Here is a 22296-nt window from a genome sequence, read left to right as displayed (position 1 = left end):
GGGTTAGGGTTAGGGTTAGGTTTAGATTTAGATTTAGTTCAGAGGAAAACGCAGCCCTGAAGAGTTTTGTAAATAATAGCTTACTGTAAAAGCCCGACATGCCAATAAAGCTTTGATTATGCTATGTGACAGGAATTTTTACTGGAAGTGCACTTTAGAGGTTGAATTTAACAATAACTATATAAATATCCTAACCAAATAATAATAAATAGTAGAATTATAAATTAATAATTTGCTAGTTTCATTTGTAAATGAAAACATTTATTTATCACAGAACGTTAATTAGGTAAGCAATACACGAATTTAAAGGGGAAAATAAGCATAACGATAAATATAAAAATATAGCCCTAATTAATATTAATATCAATTATATACGGCTAGCCTATATGAATGAATGAATAAATGAATGATGCATTTATATAGTACTTTATTGTGTATTGTTGTTCACCCAAAGCGCTGTACAATCATGTGGGGGGTCTCTCCTCAACCACCAGCAATGTGCAGATATATATACCGTATTTTCCGGACTATAAGTTGCAAATTTTGTATAGTTTGGCTGGTCCTGCGACTTATAGTCAGGTGCGACTTATTTAATCTAAATTCATTTGACATGAACCAAGAGAAAACATTACCGTCTACAGCCGCCAGAGGGCGCTCTATGCTGCTCAGTGCTCCTGTAGTCTACCCCTGAGAACATAGAGCGCCCTCTCGCGGCTGTAGAGGGTAATGTTTTCTCTTGGTCCTAAATAAATGCAATTTATAGTCCAGGGCGATTTATGTTTTTTTCCTTGTCATGATGTATTTTTGGACTGATGCGAGTTATACTTAGGTGCGACTTATACGGTAATGATAAAAATAAAACTTGCCTTATATGAACATATATTACATAAAAAGACATGATCAACGGACTGTGGGATGGATAAAAAATATTTTATCAATCTCTGATAATATCAGGTTGCTCTGGTCACCCTGGTTTGTTTATTCATTAAACTCGTGGCAACGACATTCACGTTCCCAAGAATTAATATCTCGTGGCCACGACAAAACTAAACCAAAAGTTGATTCTCTCTCTTTTTAACTCGTTGACTCGAGTTAAAAAAATAATTATTATTATTAATTTATGCCAGTAGTTATGTAAATGAAAAACGAATTTGCGATCGATATGAAACTTGAGTCGTAGACCTCTTTAATGATGTAGGTTATAGTTTATGAAGTGAATTGCATTATTTTACATTAAAACTAGCAGTAACTCTGAACTAATGTGAACAAAGAACACTTCTGTGCATTGGCGTCCTCCACAAGTTAAGAGATTTTAAACAAACACTTGCAGTTAACCAACTGAAACAATACACATTTTAATGCTATAAAAGTGTGCACATCGAGAGAAATAAACAGCAGATGTTCATGTTAACAACTTCTTTAATTTGAGAAAACGCTGCTAATACACATATACATTTGTTAATAAAGTAAATAAAACGAAAACATGAATGTTTTAATGCTACTGAATAAAAATAAACGATCCACTCTAAAGTATCTGCTCATCATGACAGGACCTGGATCAGTGAGCTGCGTCTCGGGCCGGTGACGTCACTTCCAGGGAGTCGTGTTGTACACGCCCCCGTCCCTTGACTCCGCCCCTACGTCAAAACAGTGCCACAAAGAGAGAGACGTGCAAAATCATTGCTTTCGCGCTGTTTCATTTATGTTTTGCAATTCTTAATTTTTGTTTGCAAAAAGCAAATGTATTTTCCTCAATACTTTAATTTTCGTTTGCAAAACGTAAATTTTTTGCGCATATATAAGCCGTTAAATTGACTCCATACTGTTCTCTTCTCAGTGTTCTGTGTGTGAGTGAGCAGAGCGTGACACAGCAACACAATAAATCTGTATGAACTGTGACTAGCCTATCACAGGACGCAGACACGGTCAGCAACCCAATGAGAATTTTTATTTAATCCGAGCACAGATATTGACTCGTATTACTGGTATAATACTTGTACTCGGCAAAAGTGCTTTATCCGTACCGGATACTCGTTTCAGCAGCTCAATTCTAATGCTTAGCACTTGTTGGCTCTTTTGCCTTCTGTCTGCGGTCCAGCTCACCCCTAAACCATCTGGATTGGGTTCAGGTCCGGTGACTGTAGAGGCCAGGTCATCTGGCGCAGCACCCCATCACTCTCCTTCTTGCTCAAATAGCCCTTGATGCCTTCAGTGTGACTCTACAATTTTCATAGTCATGAAAATAAAGAAAACTCTTTGAATGAGAAGGTGTGTCCAAACTTTTGCTCTGTACTGTATATATATATATATATTACTAGAGAAAATCTGCTAATTATATTTGTTTCCCTCTTTTTTTGTCTCCTCAGGAATCTCTTTAACAATGGATTTCAAGAAATAGAAAGCCATGCCTTCAATGGAACTAAAATACGTGAACTGTAAATATTGACAAATTATGGATACACTAATCTCCTTTCAGTTCTGCTTTAGTCATGCTATTAGTATACAGTATTGTGCTTTACACTGTACAAATATGCTTGTTTTAAACAGAAAATACTATTCTATATGATTTATTATTTGTGAAATATGCTAGCAAATTCTGAGTGAAAATAGTTTCAAAGTTAGCCCGACATCATCAGTGTAAAATAACAGTATAATCTGTTTGTTTTGCAGGTTTTTAAAGAACAACAAAAATCTGCGTCTGATTCATGAAGATGCTTTCAGAGGAGCGTTTGGTCCCACTAGGCTGTAAGTGATATGATGCTGAAATACTGTGGCAAAGACTTTCCTCTTCTCTTGCAAATTGACTGTGAAGAGTTCATTTCGTCTTTCCCCTTCTCTGTGTGTGCTTAGTTCTTAGTGTCGAGTCTTATCAGATATCAGTGTGAATGACTAGAGTTTTACCACAAATGCTTTTAACTTTCAAGAAAACCTGAAGACCCTGCTTGGCTGGTTCAGGTGTGATTGATTGCAGGAGCACAAGGGAGCAGGATTGAGCACTGCCCAGAGGGTGTCCATATATAATTGAAAGTTTGTCATTCACTGATGATGGGAAGAGCACATTCTTAATGTGCATGTTTAATTTGGTAAATGGATCAAGTTCATCATCTTGCAAATGGTGCATTTTTAGCAAAAAGAATTGCATCATATAAACTCAAAATTGAGAGAAAATTCAGAATTGCAGGATAATGGCGAGATATATATATATATTTATATGTCAAAACTGCATGATGTAAAAGTCTAAAGTCACAATCAATCTTTCTTTATTCTAAGATTCCATAGTATTGGGAGCATAGACAGTAAAAGAAATGGACACAGCGACCCCATTGAAACTCAATTGAGACACGTGAAGCCCAGTTTTAGCTATTTTTAGCACTTCCGTTTCTGACGCGCAGACTCAAACTAAGCTTAATGACGTCAGCAACCTCTCTGACAGATGTAAATCTTCTAAGTAGCTGTGCGTGAAAACTGCCATCGTTAATCTTGCAGAGACGGCGAGCTTGAGCGGGGAGTTCTTTGGCGTGCATGAGCAGGAGTAAGTATTCTGATTAATTATTTTGTATAGTATTTTAAAATGTAACGCCAGTACGCCATATTAAGTTAATTGCCTGCGAGCTTCTCCTCCTGTCTGTACGGTAATGCGACAGAGAGTCGAGTGGTTATGACGCAATCGTTAGCCTATTTTTACAAAAACTGTTTCTACGGGGCCATAATGTAACATAGAAGGCAATGGAGCCCTTCATACATTGTCGTGTATCTTTAGAAATAAATAATGGACAAATTGAGTCTTTAAATGCCTCAGATGTAAAGTTATTCGCTGTCAAAGTGACGCCAAAATGAATGGGAGTCAATGGGATGCTAACGCAAGTGAAGTTCTGCTACAAGATGGCAGCACCCGGCCGACTTCAACTTCCGGTCAGCTTCCCTGCCACCTGATTGGGAGGCAGTGCTTCTCTTCTAAATGGAGTATTTCCCTCTCTGTTGTTCACCTCCAGGGATGTTTCATCCACGGCCCTGGAGACGCTGCCCTCTCATGGCCTGGACTCTGTGCTGACGCTGGTGGCTCGTTCAGCGTTCTCTCTGAAGAGACTTCCTCCTCTGAACGGACTGAAGAGCCTGAGAGAAGCGCAGCTCACGTATCCAAGCCACTGCTGTGCTCTACTCAGCTGGGACTCCAACAGGTCAACACACCAATCAAAATGGGAATAAAATATTATTTCATTTTATTAGTTGTCATTTTGAATAAGGGCATCACTTCTTGCTGAATGAACGTTATAAAATCATTGACATAATGAGATTACAAGAGAGCTCCTATAAGATCTAAGCAGCTGAGATTTATTTTTAATATTATGTGTATTTTGTGGTTCTCATACAGGGAGGAATCTGTTATCACTGCATTAAGAAATGAATCATCAATCTGTGCTGACAATTCACCAGCTAAGTAAGACTAAAGTTCTGATTTTTGATTGCACAGCCCTGCATTTGGGGGGGGGGGGGGGGGGATTTTGGCTGATTTACAAAGAAGAGCTAATACTGTAATACTTAATTTGATATGGAGTAAAAAAAAAAAAAAAAAAAAAAAAAAAAATATATATATATATATATATATATATATATATATATATATATATATATATATATATATATATATATATATATATATATATATAAACAAAAATTTTCACATTTTTTCAATTTACACGTATGTATCCACTTTAATGCACATCAAAATAACAAAAGCATTCAAATGCAAAAAAATAATAAAATCTATATAATAATAATAATAATAATGACAAGAGGAAGTGTTCAGAATGTATCATGTATCATTGAACTTGCGAGAGTGGAAAAAGTGGAAATCAGGATTAGACCAAATTGACTGACCTATGCAATCCATATGAATTTTATAGCTCTTCGATCTGGCCGTATTTCAAAAATAGAGTAATTTGTTTCTGATTTTATTAGTCAAAATATTCAAGATCTGTTACAATGTTTCAGCAGGTATATATAAATATATGTGACCCTGTAACACAAAACCAGTTTTAAATCGCTGGGTTATATTTTTAGCAATAGCCAAAAAACAAACAAAAAAACAACAACATTGTATTTGTCAAAATTATCGATTTTTTTTTAAATGCCCAAAATCCTTAGGATATTAAGTAAAGATCATGTTCTATGAAGATATTTTGTAAATTTCCTACCGTTAATGTTTCAAAAAAAATTTTTTGATAAGTAATATGAATTGCTAAGAATTCACAACTTTAAAGGCAATTTTTTTTTTTTTTGCACCCTCAGATTCCAGATTTTCATATAGTTCTATCCAAATATTGTCTGATCCTAATAAACCATAAATCAATGGAAAACTTATTAATTCAGCTTTCAGATGGTCTATAAATCTAAATTTTCAAAAATTTGACGCTTAAGACTGGTTTTGTGGTCCAAGGTCACATATTTTATTTCAGTCCAATTCTTCAGAGATCAGATCATCTGATCTACTTAATCCTTATGGATTTTATAGCTCCGTACTCTTGATTTATATTTTAGTCAAACATTTTAGGATTTTGTTGTGTCTTAATCATTTTATTAGTTTTTTTATATGCCTATATAGTTTTTATTATTTTTTTAGAATGAAATTATTTTAGAATGAAAATAACCAATGTTGCTTGCTAGCTGGATGAAAAAAAAAACTTCATTTTTTTTATTTTGTATTTTCTGTTAGGTCACGTTTAAGTTTTTATTAGTTATTTTATTCGTTTTATTTAAAGATAATAGCCCCATATATAAAGCTACTTAGGCAAAGTATTGTGTCATATTTTTCACCACACTGTGACCTGACTGTTTTCTCATTCTCAGTCCATCTGATGTCGCCTCTGATGATTCTCTTGCATCTGATATTGATGGATACACATCAGCTGAGGACAGGTTTGGCAGGATGGACTTCCATTACCCAGACTTGGACCAGTGTCACCGACCGGCTCTCCAGTGCAGCCCAGAGGCCGATGCCTTCAACCCCTGCGAGGACATCGCCGGGTTCAGCTTCTTGCGGGTGGCTATTTGGTTCATCAACGTTCTGGCCATCGTCGGCAACCTGACCGTGCTGCTTGTGTTATTTACCAGCCGCTGCAAACTGACCGTCCCCAAATTCCTCATGTGCCACCTGGCCTTCGCCGACCTCTGCATCGGCGTGTATCTGCTTATGATCGCCACCGTGGATCTCATGACACGAGGGCATTACAGTCAGCACGCTATCGAGTGGCAAACTGGAGCGGGATGCGGGATCGCCGGGTTTCTGTCGGTGTTCGGCGGCGAACTATCTGTCTATACTCTGTCTACCATAACTGTAGAGCGCTGGCACACGATCACACACGCTCTCCGGTTGGAACGACGTCTGGGATTGAGGCACGCTGCTTCGATAATGGTCGTCGGATGGGTGGTTTGTCTAGGAATGGCTCTCCTCCCCTTAATGGGCGTCAGCAGCTACAACAAAGTCAGCATGTGTTTGCCGATGGACATCGAGACGCCTTTATCCCAAGCCTACATTATACTCCTCCTGCTGTTCAACGTCGGCGCTTTCCTGGTGGTTTGCGGCTGCTATGTGCGCATCTACACCGCTGTTCGCAACCCAGAGTTCCCTGGACGCACTGCCGACGCCAAGATCGCCAAACGCATGGCTGTGCTGATCTTCACCGACTTTCTGTGCATGGCTCCCATTTCGTTTTTTGCCATCTCTGCGGCCTTCAAAGTCCCGCTTATCACAGTGACCAATTCGAAGATCCTCCTTGTGCTTTTTTACCCCATCAACTCGTGCACAAACCCCTTCCTCTATGCCATCTTCACCAGGGCCTTCAGAAAGGATGCCTACATCCTTCTGAGCTCCATGGGCTGCTGTGAGAGCAAAGCCAACTTGTACCGAATGAAGACGTACTGCTCAGAGAACGTCACCCGAAGCAAGAGCAGCTCCGGCTCCAATGGGAACTCCAAAGCTCCTCGCGCTGTTGTCTGGATGTCCAGCTTTCCTCACGTAACACCTCGACCGCAGATGCAAAGGGTGTAGAGAAATGGACATTCAGACTCATGTAATTCCATTATTTTCTTGGTGATCTGCCCTTGAACTTTGCTCAGTCTTATCTGGGAAGATGATTTGGTTTTCAGAGGATAATGCTACTCATTTTCATTCTTATTTGTAAATGTATCGACTTATAATTCAGAAGACGTATGTCTCTTTTGACAGAGAATCTAGAGGCTTTTGATGCATCAAAAAGCCACATTATGTGACAATCTCTACAAGATCTTTCTTATTTTAAAGTAAGGTGGGAACCATTAGACATTTTCAGAAACTCTTCACATGCTACAAGAGCATTTTATCCAGTGGTTGCCTGAATTTTGTATGAATGTTGTTTTACATAATTGCTGTAAAAAGTTAATTTGTCAGTTTAAGGTCTTTTAATGTGGAAAAGAGTTTCCTTATTTAAGGTATAGGCCTATATTGTTATATAACTCAGCTAGTTGCCATCACTGATATTTGAAGAACGTACTCCAGTCTGATTGTCTGAGCTGGTTTATATGGGCCACTGTGGAATAGCGCCATTTTGTGGACACATTTCAAAACTAGGCCTATTGTTTTGAACATCACAAGAACGTTTTTTAGTTACTGTAGTATTAGAGGTCTAATAAAATTTAAGCAAAATCTTGTTTGTAGTCTGTTATTATGCACTTGAATTCCTAAACTAGACGAAGTGTTTTTGACACTGCCTAATAGGCAAGTCATGTAAATTCATTCATTCATTTTTGCATTTTTATTTAAATGTCACAGCATTTTTTCACATTTTATTTCAAAGTGCATTTACATAATTTATATATATACATATATATATATATATATATATATATATATATATATATATATATATATATATATATATAATTCTTTTTTTCCAGGCCTAAATGATTTAGGAAAAAGTTAAAATATCAACAACACTGTATAACAGCAAGTTGATTAGTCATACTGTTGAACAATAAAATGTATTTATTTCTACCGTTAATCATTCAAAATAAACTTTAAAATATTAATTTTAAAATGTTTAACGATTAGTAAACAAACAAAAACATCACATATCGGGTAATACTGTATATTCGAGAGAGGCATCAGGACGCAAAGGCATCTCCCCGATGAAACCACCATCCCCTTTAGATGAATAATGAGGTTTATTATGTAAAATTGATCGTGCAAATGAAATACTTAGGATAATTCACGAGCTAAAAAAACGGCGACTTTGGTTTTTCTGGGATGTTTGGCTTCACTGTCAAGTGGAACCTTAAACCTTGTGATAATCTTCATTTGCTACAAATCGAACTGAAAACAATGTATGCAGCTAACTGAGGTCTGCTGTACTTTATCCCAACACAAAGAATGCAATCATTCATTCAGTGACGGCTGCACAAAAGTTTGAATGAACAAAAATGTGCACTGCAAACTAATAAAAACAATAAAACTGTTATGAAATTATGAATCACGTTTGCGCAACGCTGAACATATATTTACATTTTGGTGAAATATTCCATTAAATTTGCTGAGATTCAAGGAGCGTGGACTAAAATTCTCAGCTCCACGCGCATGTCCGGGAAACTCATGAATATTCATGTAACTCAGGTCATGGCACCCGAAAATCTCGTAACACCCCTGTGCCGTCCGTTCCACTCCAACAGTAGCGCGCGTGGAATCAGCTGCGCCCATCACGGCGATGCGCGCGCATTACAGAGCAAAACAGCGAAGATGTTATATGATCTGCACGTACTCTACTTCATGCGTCTGTGAGACTGTCAGACACACTTAGAAGAAAGGAAAAAGAATAGAAAGTGCCATGGGCTTTATTTTAGGCAGAAGACTCTCCGCGATGTTGCGCTTTTTAACTCCAGTGCTCGTCGGATTGTTTTTGCAGTCAGTCAGACTCACAGCTGGTAAGATGTGCGATTTTCTTAAAGTTCATGTGATGTTTTGTGGATGCTTCAAACGCAAGTGAATCAGCAACCTTAGAAAGTTCATTAAGTGCTGTTAAAGCCTGTGCATGTGATGAGATTTGTGTGGTCTAAACGATTTACAGTATGCGCAGGATCTTTAAATGGAACACAAAACGTTTGCTTTTCTACATGAAAAACTGTGATTTGTTAGCCTACTTATGCACTTTAAATATTTAAGTAGGCCTATACGCTACTAAATATAAATTATGTGAATACATTTTTAAGATTAATATGACATTAACTTTTCAGATATGCAACGTAGATCTCAAACTAGATAGTGAAAATTGATGGACTTTTATTCATTGTAAAGTTTTGAGGATTACAGTGCTGTGATAATAATCTACCTTAGTTTCGTAAAGATTTAGAAACTAGTCTGTGACTCTATTTAGATCATGTGGTTAAAAAGCTATAAATGATGAGATTTTACTGAAATCTCACAGTAGATATTCCTAATAGTTTGTTGTGCAGCACTGTTGTTGATGCTTTTTTTGTTAAATGTCAAAAATAAAATCTTTATTTTATTATACGAATAGGTTGGACATAATAACTTGACAGATTGTGATTCAAAAACAAAATTAGTGATGTGGTATTTATGACTCCCTTCTATACAGTTACACAACATTTTGAAAAAAGTTGATTAAATGTTGTTTTAAACTGCATTTTAGTATGACTTTTATTATTTAGAAATCTATATTAATTAAAGATGTCCATTCATGTATCTGAAATATTGTCAGCTCTTATTGGCATTGTGAAAACTGGTTTATATGACTTGTAATTTTCTATAAAACATGAAGTGATTTATAATATTTTCTAATAAATAAGAGGAACTGGTAAGTATTGAAACTGAGTTACCACTGCAGTGAAACATGTTCATTCCATTCTAGCTCTTGGCTTAAAGACAAAATATGTTGCTATCACTAAAACACTGATCTACTCTACAGCAACTGATCATTTAATTATGCATAATACATAAGTTATTTAAGATGTATTGGACCTTTTTGATGGAGTTGCATGAAGAGACAGACAATTAAAAAAAAATGATATTTAAATAAAAATATATATTCAAAAATTGAAAAATATTAAATATTAAAAAAATATTGGCATCCTTGGTAAATATGATCAAAGAAGGCTGTGATAATTTATCTTCATTGTTAATCCTTTTGATCTTTTATTGTATCCTTTCTTTGGATAATAAGAATTTCAAATGGAGGGAAATATCATTTTGAAATAAAGGTTTTTCTAAAATACATGTTGGACACAATTATTGGCACCCTAGAAATTCTTATGAGTAAAATATCTCTGAATTATATTCCCATTCATATTCACAATTTTGAGTACTCCAGCGTGATTATAAACATGAAATCATCCAGTCATGGTTTCCTGTTTCACAGAAATATAAAGAGGAGGGAAAACAAAGACCAAATTCCCTTAATCATCCATCACGATGAGAAAAAACAGAATATATTTCTGATGTGCAGCAAAAGATAATTGAGCTTCACAAATTGGTGAAGTGGCTTTAAGAAAAGAGCTAGAGCAGTGAAAATTCCCATTTCCACCATCAGGGCAATAATTAAGAATTTCCAATCAACAGACAATGTTACGAATCTGCCTGGAAGAGGACGTGTGTCTATATCGCCCTAATGCACAGTGAGGAGATCAGTTTAAGTGGCTAAAGACTCTCCAAGGATCACAGCTGGAGAATTGCAGAAAATAGTTGAGTCTCTGGTTCAGAAAACCTTTAAAAAATTGTCAAACAGCACCTACATCACCACATGTTGTTTGGGAGGGTTACAAGAAAAATTCTCCTAGCTCATCCAACAACAGAATAAAGCATATTCAGATATCAGACATGACTGGAACTTCAAATGGGACTGGCTTATATGATCAGATGAAACTAAAGAAATAGCTTTTCAGCAGCAAACACTCAAGATGGGTTTGTTGAACACAGAGATGAAAAGTACCCCATGTGTACAATGAAATATACTGCTGTATTTTTGATGTTGTGGGCCTATATTTCTGCTGGAGGCCCTGGACTTCTTGTTTAGACACATGGCATCATGGATTCTATCAAATACCAACAAATAAAAAATCTGTAAGTGACTGACTCTGTTAGAAATCTTATAATGGGCCATGTTTAGATAATTCAACCATACAATAATCCAAACACAAACCTCAAAAACAACACGAAATGATCTAAAGGGTCTGGAGTGATTCTGGATGAAGGAATGGTCTCTGTGTTCTCTAACCTCATCAGGCATTATAGGAGAACATTTAGACCTGTTAAACTGGCAAATGGAAGTTTCAAAAAGTATTGAATAGAAGGGTGCCATTAATTGTGGCCAATGTGTATTAGAGAATAATATTTATTTCATAATAATATTTCTTATTATCCAATGAAAGAATACATTTTTGTGATTTTTTTTGTTTTTTTTTTTAAATAAAAGATCAAAAGGATTAACAATGCAGATGAATTTTCACAGCCTTCTTTGATCATATTTACCAATTTTTGCCAATAACTGTATTTGTGTGTGTGTGTGTGTGTGTGTGTGTATGTCATTTTTAGTAATATATAATAATTATATAAGTATATAATTAATTATATACCGTACAGACCAAAAGTTTGGACACATCTTCTCATTCAAAGAGTTTTCTTTATTTTCATGACTATGAAAATTGTAGAGTCACACTGAAGGCATCAAAACTATGAATTAACACATGTGGAATTATATACATAACAAAAAAGTGTGAAACAACTGAAAGTATGTCATATTGTAGGTTCTTCAAAGTAGCCACCTTTTGCTTTGATTACTGCTTTGCACACTCTTGGCATTCTCTTGATGAGCTTCAAGAGGTAGTCACCTGAAATGGTCTTCCAACAGTCTTGAAGGAGTTCCCCGAGAGATGCTTAGCACTTGTTGGCCCTTTTGCCTTCTGTCTGCGGTCCAGCTCACCCCTAAACCATCTGGATTGGGTTCAGGTCCGGTGACTGTGGAGGCCAGGTCATCTGGCGCAGCACCCCATCACTCTCCTTCTTGGTCAAATAGCCCTTGATGCCTTCAGTGTGACTCTACAATTTTCATAGTCATGAAAATAAAGAAAACTCTTTGAATGAGAAGGTGTGTCCAAACTTTTGGTCTGTACTGTATATATATATATAAATATGTGTGTGTGTGTGTGTGAGAGAGAGAGAAAGTCACAGTATTTCTAAAAGTTCTAAAAGTGTTTTTACTTTTTTATTTATATATATTATTTATAATTTCCAGATAAATGTAGGTTTAGTTAAACATCTTCACTCTCATGATTGACACGCTTATATTTGCTCAAGCAGCTGTGGTCCATCAGGGAGAGTCACCTCATTGGACGAGGCAGGGTCGTTCTTTCTGGCCAACACAGGCAACAGAGCCACTGATTGTCCCGGCACGAGCCCGCAGCGTACATCTGTCACAGGAGGAGATCCAGAAGCTGCGCTTCAAACCCACCGTGGGCACAATCCAGCGGTCAGAGGGGGCAGAGGTCAAATTTAACTGCTCCATCGACATCAATGACGTCAACCAGGACCTGAATATTCTGTGGTTCAGGAACGGTAAGGAAATCCCTGATGGCATGCAGACGGCGATCTACACTCAAGGGACGGTCATCCTGCTGTCCACTATGAGGTAATTATGGCTAATAATATCTGCCAGAATATGTTTGCAGATCATTGCCTTCGGCAGATGAACAATCTGCCCATTTCACAGATTAACCTATAGTTTGCACTATATCAGGATATTTTTGCAGGATATTTTGTTTTGTAAGAATTGTCAGAAATGTTCTTCATTTATTGCCTTTTGACATTGCCTTTCAGCATTAAAAGTGTGAAGAGAGCAGATGCTGGAAAATATCATTGCAGGCTCAGTGTCATTAACAAGATAATTGAGTCAAATCCTATCATTATTGAGGTGGAAGGCAAGTAAACCTTCAACTCGGTGACACAAACCCGTGCTTGTGCATTTTAGACAATTGATGTTCTGCCATATTTGACTCAAATCCAGGCTTGCCGACCTTCACCATACAGCCGAGCGATGTGAACATCACGAGAAACACTCCCTTCACACTGACCTGTGAGGCGGTCGGCCCTCCGAACCCTGTGACCATTACGTGGCTCCACAAAGGGAAGAGATTTGAAGAACACAAGCAATCTCCCAGTATCATCACCATTGAAGGTAGGAACATGTGGGATTTAGTTATGGTCCTCGACACTCTTTTTGAACTTTGTTCCTTTGAAAGACGACTCAGAAATACTTTCGTTTCTTAACATCTTGATATCAGTATAGCAGAGAATCAAAAAGCCTTAAAAGTGTTCAGAAAGAATTTGTTTTGAAGATTTTTGTCAGGTTATGGTAATAGGTTTGTTGTTCACATGATAATTTTTTGAGAATTGGAAGTTCTGCCACAAGGTTGTACTTTCCCAGGAGCCTGTTGATACTGAATGACCTTTCAGTGCACTGTGTTACAGATGACCAAAAACACGATGAACCGTTCTTCTAGTAAATCACGACATCCTTATTGCAGGAAAACATTAGTCGGTGTAACTTTGAACAACAGAAAACAATTGAAATTGAAACTTTAATTACACTTCGAGTGTTGAGTGAAGACTTGCATGTTTTGGAGACATGAAAGATCTTTTTTCTATTATAAAAAATATTTAAGATTTTAAGCTTATTTAAGTGTTAATAAAATTGCATTTGCAAAAAAAATAGATTGAATTGATTTATTTTAACCATTTATTTTTATTTATATACCATTATATTTATATATATTTTGAATTTGTCCTAACTTTTGACTATTTTTTCTAAGTTTTTTCACCATATATTTATATTTGTGTTTTTGTCATTTTTTTATTTTTGTTTTTAGCTTTATTTTAATTTAATTTTTAATCATTTTAGGACTCGGGGCAATGCTTCTACTTTTTATTTAGCTATTTTAATTGTATTTGTTCATCTAATATTTATATTTGACGTTTTTTATTTATTTATGTTTAGCTTCATATCAGTTTTTATTTTGGTGATTTAAAAACTTTTTGTCTGATATTTATATTTTGCATGTTTGTTCTTTTTTTAGTTTTGTTTTTTAATATTTATGTTTCGCTTTATTTCAGTTATTGTTTTAGTTACAGTCAGTGCAACATTTCAAATTTTCATTTAACTGATTTTTCCATATAATCTTCATTTTTAACTTTTATTCAGTTAATTAATTTTTTTATTTTAGTTATGTTAGTTCTCAATGACAGTGTTGCAGTGAGGAGCCTTAGCAACAATCTGAACTCTAGAGCTCTCTTATGCATTTATTTTCCAAACAGATGATGTCATAAAACCTCTTAAATCTATTTTTATTGCCTAGCTTCTAAAGTGATTACAACTTCCAGTTTTCTCAAAAGCAATCTGTTTCACATTCCAAGCAGGGCCATGTATTCCCATGCAGGTCCCCAGCTGAGATCATCCAGCGTATTTTGTTTTCTCCAGTTATGGAAAATGTGCACATAACAGATATTGTGAAATGTAACTGAGCTTGCAGGAAGCTAGTGAAGCTGGTTTGTGCGTTTAGTGTCGACTCACAATAATAAGTCTTCAAAGTCAGTGGGATATAATTTACTGATGATGACAAACATTTGACTCAGTCTGATTACAATGAGAACCACGTGACTGCAGTGATTTAAACTGTGGGTAATTTCCTTTTTTGATTACATCAAGAGTAATAATTACATTAGTCATTTGATTGAAGAAAGGGAAATTCACCCTATCTATGTTATGAATGAATGTTATCAGTCTTACTGTAAACCATTCATTCATACATGTTTAAATGTAACATTTTTGTACGATTTTGTACAATTTTGTATGACATTTTTAACCAGAATGTCATAACTTGATCTTTTGGTGAGACGACAGGCTTCTCTCTGGAAACCAGTGTGATCCTTAGTATTACTGACATCACAGTAAAATAGGGCACAATGTTTCACCTGTATTTTAAATTTTGTACTTCATTGCTTTGCTTTTTATGGTTAACGGAAATTTCTGTAAAATTACTGAAAATTACCAGTACAGATTTTTTGTTTGTTTGTTGTTTTAGTATTGTAGTTTTTGTTAAAGGGGTCATATGATGCTGTTTTTAAAGATCATTATTTTGTGTATGTGGTGTAACAGAATATGTTGACGAGCAGTCTGCTCTGATTGGCCAGCTGACCCAGTTCATTGTGATTGGCCGAACACCACAAGCACTTGTCAGAAATGTAATGCCCATTTCCATAATCGCCAGCTTCTTCTTTCAAAATAAATGTAAAAACAGTTAATCATGTATTTAGTTTCACCATCAGTTCAAGTCTGAAAGAGGAACAGAGTCGCGTGACAGACACAGTGATGAAGCTCGTGTGTGTTTGCAGTACACAAGCCACAGACCATTAGATGACTCCATTGTAATGTCTCTTTTACTTTCTCTCTCTCTCTCTCTCTCTCTCTCTCTCTCTCTCACACACAGTCAATATCAAATACTTAAACTAATAACAAAACATACTTACAGTAACTGATTCAGAAGCGCCAGATTGTCGTAGCAAAGTCAGAATGACCTCCTCTCCTAGGTTCATGAAACAGTCATCCATAAAATGTGTTGCGGTTCTGTTGTAAGTAATCTTAAAGATTCCTAAATGCATCTACTTTCAGAAGGCCAAATAAAGTGCTTTTGCTTTTACCTAGATACACACAGCATCTCCCTTAACACTAACTGTGGTTACTGAAACCACGCCTTCTTTCTTTGCAGATTTGAGACTTTAGTCTTTGCAACTGTACAGATCTTCTTTATGCACCGAGAGCTTGTAACACTCCAAAGAGAAAGGAAAAATTGAAATCGCGTCATATGACACTTAAATGTTTTCTGTAAAATTTTATATTTTTTATTTTCATCTTAATTTTAGTTCAATCTTTTTGTAATTTTATTTTGAGTGATTTTTATTAGTTTTACAAAATAGATATATGTGATTTTTTTTTTTTTTTACATTTTAATTTAGCATTCGTTTGTTATTTTAGTATGAAAATGAGAAATGTTACCTTGGCAAACAAGCCAAGCATTTTTTTTTTCACTTAACAATTATTTTTTTATGGTTAAAGTTTTAGTTAACTTCAGTTTTTTCGCGACTGTAACAAACTCATCATCTATCTCATACCATGCTGTGCTACCTTAAATTACATGTCTTGTTAAAGATTGATGGCTTGTTGTTTACTAGAACATCCTAGCAACCATATTGCAATGCCCTGGCCATTACCCAGAATACCCTAGCATGATACCAGTGACCAGTTTCAGCAATTATGTAGATTTTTTTTTTTTTGTGGTTAATCTCTTAGGTATGGTTATCAGTTTCTTGGCAACAGTCGTAAAGCTGAGTTATTATGAAAGCAGGAGTTTTATGGTTAAAGTTTACTCACCCGGTGGTGATATAACACACACAAAAGCCTCTTTCAGGGGCCCCAGCGTCCCTGCAGAGCCTCGAAATGAACGGACAGATCAAATTTTTGCTGCCTGGAGCCAAGAGCTCATTAAAATAAAGGCTTTTTAATGCTTCTTTGCAGCTTTGTTCAACAATAATAATCGTCTCATCAGGAACCATTTTAGTTGTTATACTTTCGTTCATGTTCCTTTTTAAGATGGAAACATGCTTCATTATAGGTTCTTCAGATCAGCCTATTGGTTCTGCATACTATCTGTGATCTTTTAAAGAAGCTGAAAGTGAAGTGCTTTTTAACTCTTCAAAAGCACCAGAGCATTTTCTGAAGAACCACACTACGCTGTAAAAGGTTATTTTTCAAAACAGAAATATGATTGGAGTACGTTTTACAAGAAAATCCTTTATATTTCATTCTTTCTACTTCAAAATGTTCTGAATGGTTGCTAAGGAGTTGTTAGTGTTGCTAGGTGGTCTTTCTGCATATAAAATACATTTCTTGGGGACTATGTGCATATATTCTGGGAATGTCCCAAAGTACTATTGTATTGGCAGTGGGTTAAAAGGGAAATTAGTAACATTTTAGGAAGGGATGTATCAATGCACACTGTATTTTTTTATTCTTTATTTATTTTGTTTTTGCTAGATGGTTTCAATTTGGATCAGTTCAGTAAATCTCACTCATTTGTATAACCTACAGTATATGACACTGTGAACTGTGGATGAATGTACATGAACCTACTGTGAAAGAATGGACACAAACACTGAAAAAAGATGCATATAATTGAGAAAAAGATAGCAGACTTGCAGTTAAAATCTGACTTTTTTCAACAGAAGTGGGCACTTATTGAAACATATTTGCTTGAAGGAAATAGCTCTTATATATATTAATGCTTGAACCATGCAGATCATTTTCTGGTATGTGGTGCATTTACTGTTCCATTTGCTTTTTGTATTTTGTATCTTTGTATTTTGTATTTTGTATTTATTTTTAATTTAGTCAGGTTTTTTTCTTAGTGTTTATTTATTTATTCATTTACTTCTCATGTGTTGATATTGTAAGTAAAAGTTATGTAACAGTGTTTTTTTAAAAAAAAAAAAAAACAAATTCCTTGCACCTCAGTATGCAGATGAAATGCCCCAAACACGGTCATGTTATCTTGCTTTCAGAGAGAGATGCCTGCTGTTTTGAATGCAGTTGTTTTAGACGGTTTTGGAAGGTGATTACTAAACCACTTTGATGACAGTCTTTGCCTCAGGAATTTCAGATTGACCAAAACAACATTTCAGATGCTGTGCAATGAGTCCGATCCACTGGTTTGTCCAGTTAGCTCATTACGAATTCACGTCTTTTTTGATGTGCTTTGAGTAATTTATTTGATAAATGTGTTTCCATCATATTTTTTGCACTTTTTCTTATTGGATTGAAATTGATCCTTCTCAGTTGAGCGCACAAGTTTAATGCACATTTCTAGAATTTATGCCATTTCCCATTCCATCCAGCATTTTTTAAATGCGTATAAATATGGGTGGATGGAAACATAGCTAGTGTTAAATACATTGCTCTAGGCAAATAAAAGAAGAACAGTAATGTAAAATACAGTTTATAACCATGTATAAAAACAAAAAAGGTCATTTTTGTAGTTCAATGTAGTTAATTTTAGATCTGTAAATGCACATCCAGAGGGCTTTTATCTGGCTCTGAATATGACAATTCAGTTAAAAAATCAGATCAGATAGGTTAATTTCTAAATTGAATTAAGTGCATTTTCACCTCTTGTGTATGTAGGGCACAAAAAGGCTCTCTAGGATTGTGGTAAAACTACATTCCACCTCACTTCTGCTTTTAAAGTGTCATTTCTTACTGAAATTGTTTCAATCAGTGTTGAATACATAAAGCCTCTGATTTTCCATGTTGGACTCGGACTCACTGTCCTGTCGGGCTCACAATGACTGCATTACGTAATGCACACACAAACACTTTCATTCTTTCTCTTGATGCTGTGATGTGTGTTTCCATTAAGAGGGAACTAGTTTGAGCTGGATATGACAGTTTCTTATGTGCGGACTTTAGCCAGTAATTACCACTCAAGTTTCTAAATGTGCACAGAAATGCTGAGTTTGGTGAAGCTATTACGAAACCACTGCCACTGAGAATGTGCTTAATCATTCAGAGCATATTAAACACCGGCGCTACTTGTGTTTAGACTCACAACTGAAATGTAAAATATAAAAGATGCTTCATTCCCTCCTAATAACAAGTTAACAAGCCAACATTTTAGATTTCTAAACTGTTTCCTAACTATTCAAAAACTTAAAAAAAAAAGAAATGGCTGGATGGTTGATAGTGTGTTGCTGTTGTATACTGAGTTGTTACTAAGTAGCTGCTCAGAGCATTGTTGAGATATTTTGTAGGTGTTATGCTGTGTGCTAGGCCCTTCTTGGTGTGAAAATTTGAATTGTGATGTTTTTTGTTTTTGTGTTCTGATAAAATGTTGCAATTTTGTTGCATCCGTATTCAGGGCCTGCTAGCATGGCTGTTCTCCAAACCCCATAATTACAGGCCATCAGAAATCTAGCGTATACATCCTGGCACACATACAGAAATACAATCTGTCCAGCCTGCATGCATGTTTTTTTTGTAACCATGGGTTTTTGTAGCTTTTTTTTTTTTTTGGTAAATCTTCTAAATTTAGTCAGTTTGACTCATTTAAAGGAGTTTGGAGATCAGTCATTTTTCTGATGAACTAAAGCTAAAAATATGAATTTAACTTTGCAAAACATCCCTTTTTGAGCTGGGCTTTGGCTTATGACGTTTCTGTGCAATTTCAAACTGAATAGTTTATTTCATAGTTTAAACCTAGGCAACTCTTTTCGATTTGATTAGTTTCCCTGACATGTTGTTTTGTACATTGCTTTTAACTAAATCTTCTTTGGGTAAGAGGCAGAAAAAGTCTTCTTAAGGGAGGAGAATAATTCATGCAAAACATCCCTGTGAGTTGGTTTCAGCAAAGTAGGTATCATTTAGGAAAGTTTATATTCAAGAATCCTTGCTTTTCCATGTCTAGACTGAACCTGTAATTATTCCTAGCCTCAATCTATTATTTAAATTTGTATCTCTTTCCAGACGTGGTTTCATTAGCATGGTTCAGTCGCTTGAGAACGGAGGCACTATCTGTCCCTCTGACAGTCAGAGATAGACACGTTTAGTACTAAGAAGCATGTCAACAACCAGACAAGCAGCTTCCTGTCAACTCTTGTTGGGGGACGCAATGTGTCCTTTGTGACCGCGGCTCTGAAATGCACTCGCACAAAAGGGATATTATGATTGGGCTTGTTTCAGAGTGGGACTGGAGTGTTGGCATGGAGTGCCACTGAAAGAATCGTACTGTGCCACACGCTGGCGGTGAAAGTTACGTGGTTTTGCATCCTATTTACCAGGTTTTATATTATAATTTGTTCCAGGGATACTACTAGGATTCTTTCTTTACTTGTATACATAGTCAATCCAAGATAAAAACCTAAATAAATACATGTAAAATTATTAATTTGAGGAGACCCATTCATATTCAAAATCATCTGTAACACCATGATGTAGCCACTAGATGCTAATTAATCTGATTCTACATCTAATTAATCACACGTCAGTTTTAGCTGAGAATGTGCCCCCGAGAGTTCATGTTAGATGAGTAAAGCATTGAAAAGCACTAACTCAAGTGCTGTTGTAATATATATGTACAGTTAGTTGTGCAAAACTCACATCCAAGATGGTTTCCAGATATGTTAGTGTTTGTGTGGTATGATCTTTTTGAAAGAAGTCTCTTATGTCCAACAAGGCGGCATTTATTTGTTCAAAAATACAGTAAAAAAGTAATATTTTTGCCATTTAAAATAGCTTTTTTCTATTTGAATGTTTTTGAAAAAGGAATTTATTCCTGTGATGCAATGCTAAATTTCCGGCATCATTTCTCCAGTCTTCAGTGTCACATGATCTTCAGAAATCATTCTAATATGCCGATTTGCTGCTCAAGAAACATTTCTGATTATTATCAATGCTGAAAACAGTTCAGTAATGATAAAAATAATAGTTTGCGAGCACCACTGATTCTTCCTAAACAGGCTCCCATTTTGTCATTGTTCAGCCAAAAGGGTTGTTCCTCCCCAAATTTAACACAGTTGGTTGAGCTAGATATTCACATGTTGGGTTGGTCAAACAAGAGAGATGAATGTTTTCATTCTTCAGAACCCCCCCCCCCCCCAAAAAAATGCACAGACAGTACTTTTAGTACCTGGATATTAAAGTAAGCTAAATGTTGTCATTTTTGTTCTGTGCAGGTGTTGATGCACCCACTCAGTACAGCTGTGAAGCTCACAATGTGAAAGGCCTCACAGTATCCAAAGAAGCTCACATCAATGTCAAAGGTAAAGCCAATCTGAGATCAGGGGTTTTTGTAGCGCTATGCTATGCTATGCTATGCTATGCTATGCTATGCTATGCTATTCTATTCTATTCTATTCTATTCTATTCTATTCATTTATATGCTATGTTTTTTACATTTTCAGTTTTGATTAAAATTTTAGTCACTTTAGTCATTTTCTTTTTATATTCATTTTAGTTATTTTAGTACTATAAAAAATTTTAAGACGAATTTTTTAATTTTCAAGCTCTTCGTCTAATATTTTTATTTCTGTTTCATTTCAGTAAAAAAACAACAAGTAAAAGATTTGTAAAATGTCACATATATATATTTTTTTTAGAGCTTCCTGACAAAGTGTCAAATGTCACAGTAGTAAAACGTGAGGCCAACAAACTCCTCATAAGCTGGACACCGGGACACGACGGCTTCTCTCCTCTCAGCACATGCTCCATCACAGTAAGAAGGACAAAAGAATCAACATTACTTGTGCAAGGCCACTGCATTGTGATGAAACCTCTGCAGAACATTGTGTTCAGTTCGGGACTATTTCTTATTGCTTGGTTCTCTAACCAGGTTTAAACTTTACAATTTTACCTTTTAAGGAAATAGATATGACCCTTCAGTATAAGATCCTGCACCCATTTTAACATCCACCACATTGATCATAATTCTGATCACTTGGTAAAGTAACAGCACCCCTTCTAAATGATGATTGTAGATTGTTAGAACAAATAATAAATGTGTTACCCTTGATCTTTTCCAGGTGCGAGAGCTTTTGGAGCCTGGAAGCCCCACTGCCGCACACCTCACACGCATGCCTCTGTTCCAGTATGAAATCACCAACCTCAAGGCCATGACCTGGTACAACATGAGCGTGTCCTGCACCAATGAGATCGGGTCGTCCCCGCCAAGTGTCTGGGTCCAGAGTAACACCACAGAGGGCGGTGAGTCTGCTCAGATAAACCTGGAGCAAATTCCTGCACTACTTGTAAATCTTTTTTTTTTATTCTTCTCACCAAGGCTGCATTTATTGGATCAAAAATACAGTAAAATCAGTAATATTGTGGAATATTATTACAGTTTCAAATAACATTTTTTATTGTAATATATTGTTAAATGTAATTTATTCCTGTGATCGAAGCTGAATTTTCAGTATCATTCCTCCAGTCTTCAGTGTCACATGATCCTTCAGAAATCATTCTAATATGATGATTTACTGCTCGAGAAACATTTCTGATTATCAGTGTTGAAAAAGTAAAGCGATGTTAGAAGTCACTAATGTAATACTTCCAGTTAAATCTGCACACTGGAAATGGAAGATGAAGCTAAATGTGAAAGAGTCAAAAGGAGAAGTAACATTTTGGAGGAAGATAATTATGTCTTTATCCAAGAGTTTTC

The 22296-nt window shown here is 35.9% G+C and overlaps 2 protein-coding genes across 2 annotated transcripts in view; both read left to right on the top strand.

Moving 5' to 3' along the window:
• The window catches only part of lhcgr (luteinizing hormone/choriogonadotropin receptor), a 70831-nt gene extending 63146 nt beyond the window's left edge, over positions 1–7685 (top strand). Inside the window, exons 10-14 of the mRNA XM_059516976.1 lie at positions 2367–2435; positions 2671–2745; positions 3993–4178; positions 4373–4438; positions 5848–7685. Of these exons, the coding sequence (XP_059372959.1) occupies positions 2367–2435; positions 2671–2745; positions 3993–4178; positions 4373–4438; positions 5848–7048 (1597 nt within the window). The 3' untranslated portion in view covers positions 7049–7685. The remainder of the gene's footprint in view (positions 1–2366; positions 2436–2670; positions 2746–3992; positions 4179–4372; positions 4439–5847) is intronic.
• A 989-nt stretch (positions 7686–8674) lies between these two features.
• Positions 8675–22296, top strand: part of LOC132110405 (tyrosine-protein kinase Mer-like) — a 28222-nt gene continuing 14600 nt past the window's right edge. Inside the window, exons 1-8 of the mRNA XM_059516975.1 lie at positions 8675–8959; positions 10961–10980; positions 12341–12668; positions 12857–12957; positions 13044–13214; positions 20816–20902; positions 21239–21354; positions 21662–21842. Coding sequence (XP_059372958.1) covers positions 8856–8959; positions 10961–10980; positions 12341–12668; positions 12857–12957; positions 13044–13214; positions 20816–20902; positions 21239–21354; positions 21662–21842 — 1108 coding nt within the window. The 5' untranslated portion in view covers positions 8675–8855. The remainder of the gene's footprint in view (positions 8960–10960; positions 10981–12340; positions 12669–12856; positions 12958–13043; positions 13215–20815; positions 20903–21238; positions 21355–21661; positions 21843–22296) is intronic.

Source organism: Carassius carassius, chromosome 30, assembly GCF_963082965.1.
Source record: "Carassius carassius chromosome 30, fCarCar2.1, whole genome shotgun sequence".
NCBI lineage: Eukaryota > Metazoa > Chordata > Actinopteri > Cypriniformes > Cyprinidae > Carassius > Carassius carassius.
This window is presented reverse-complemented; position numbering and strand designations above follow the sequence as displayed.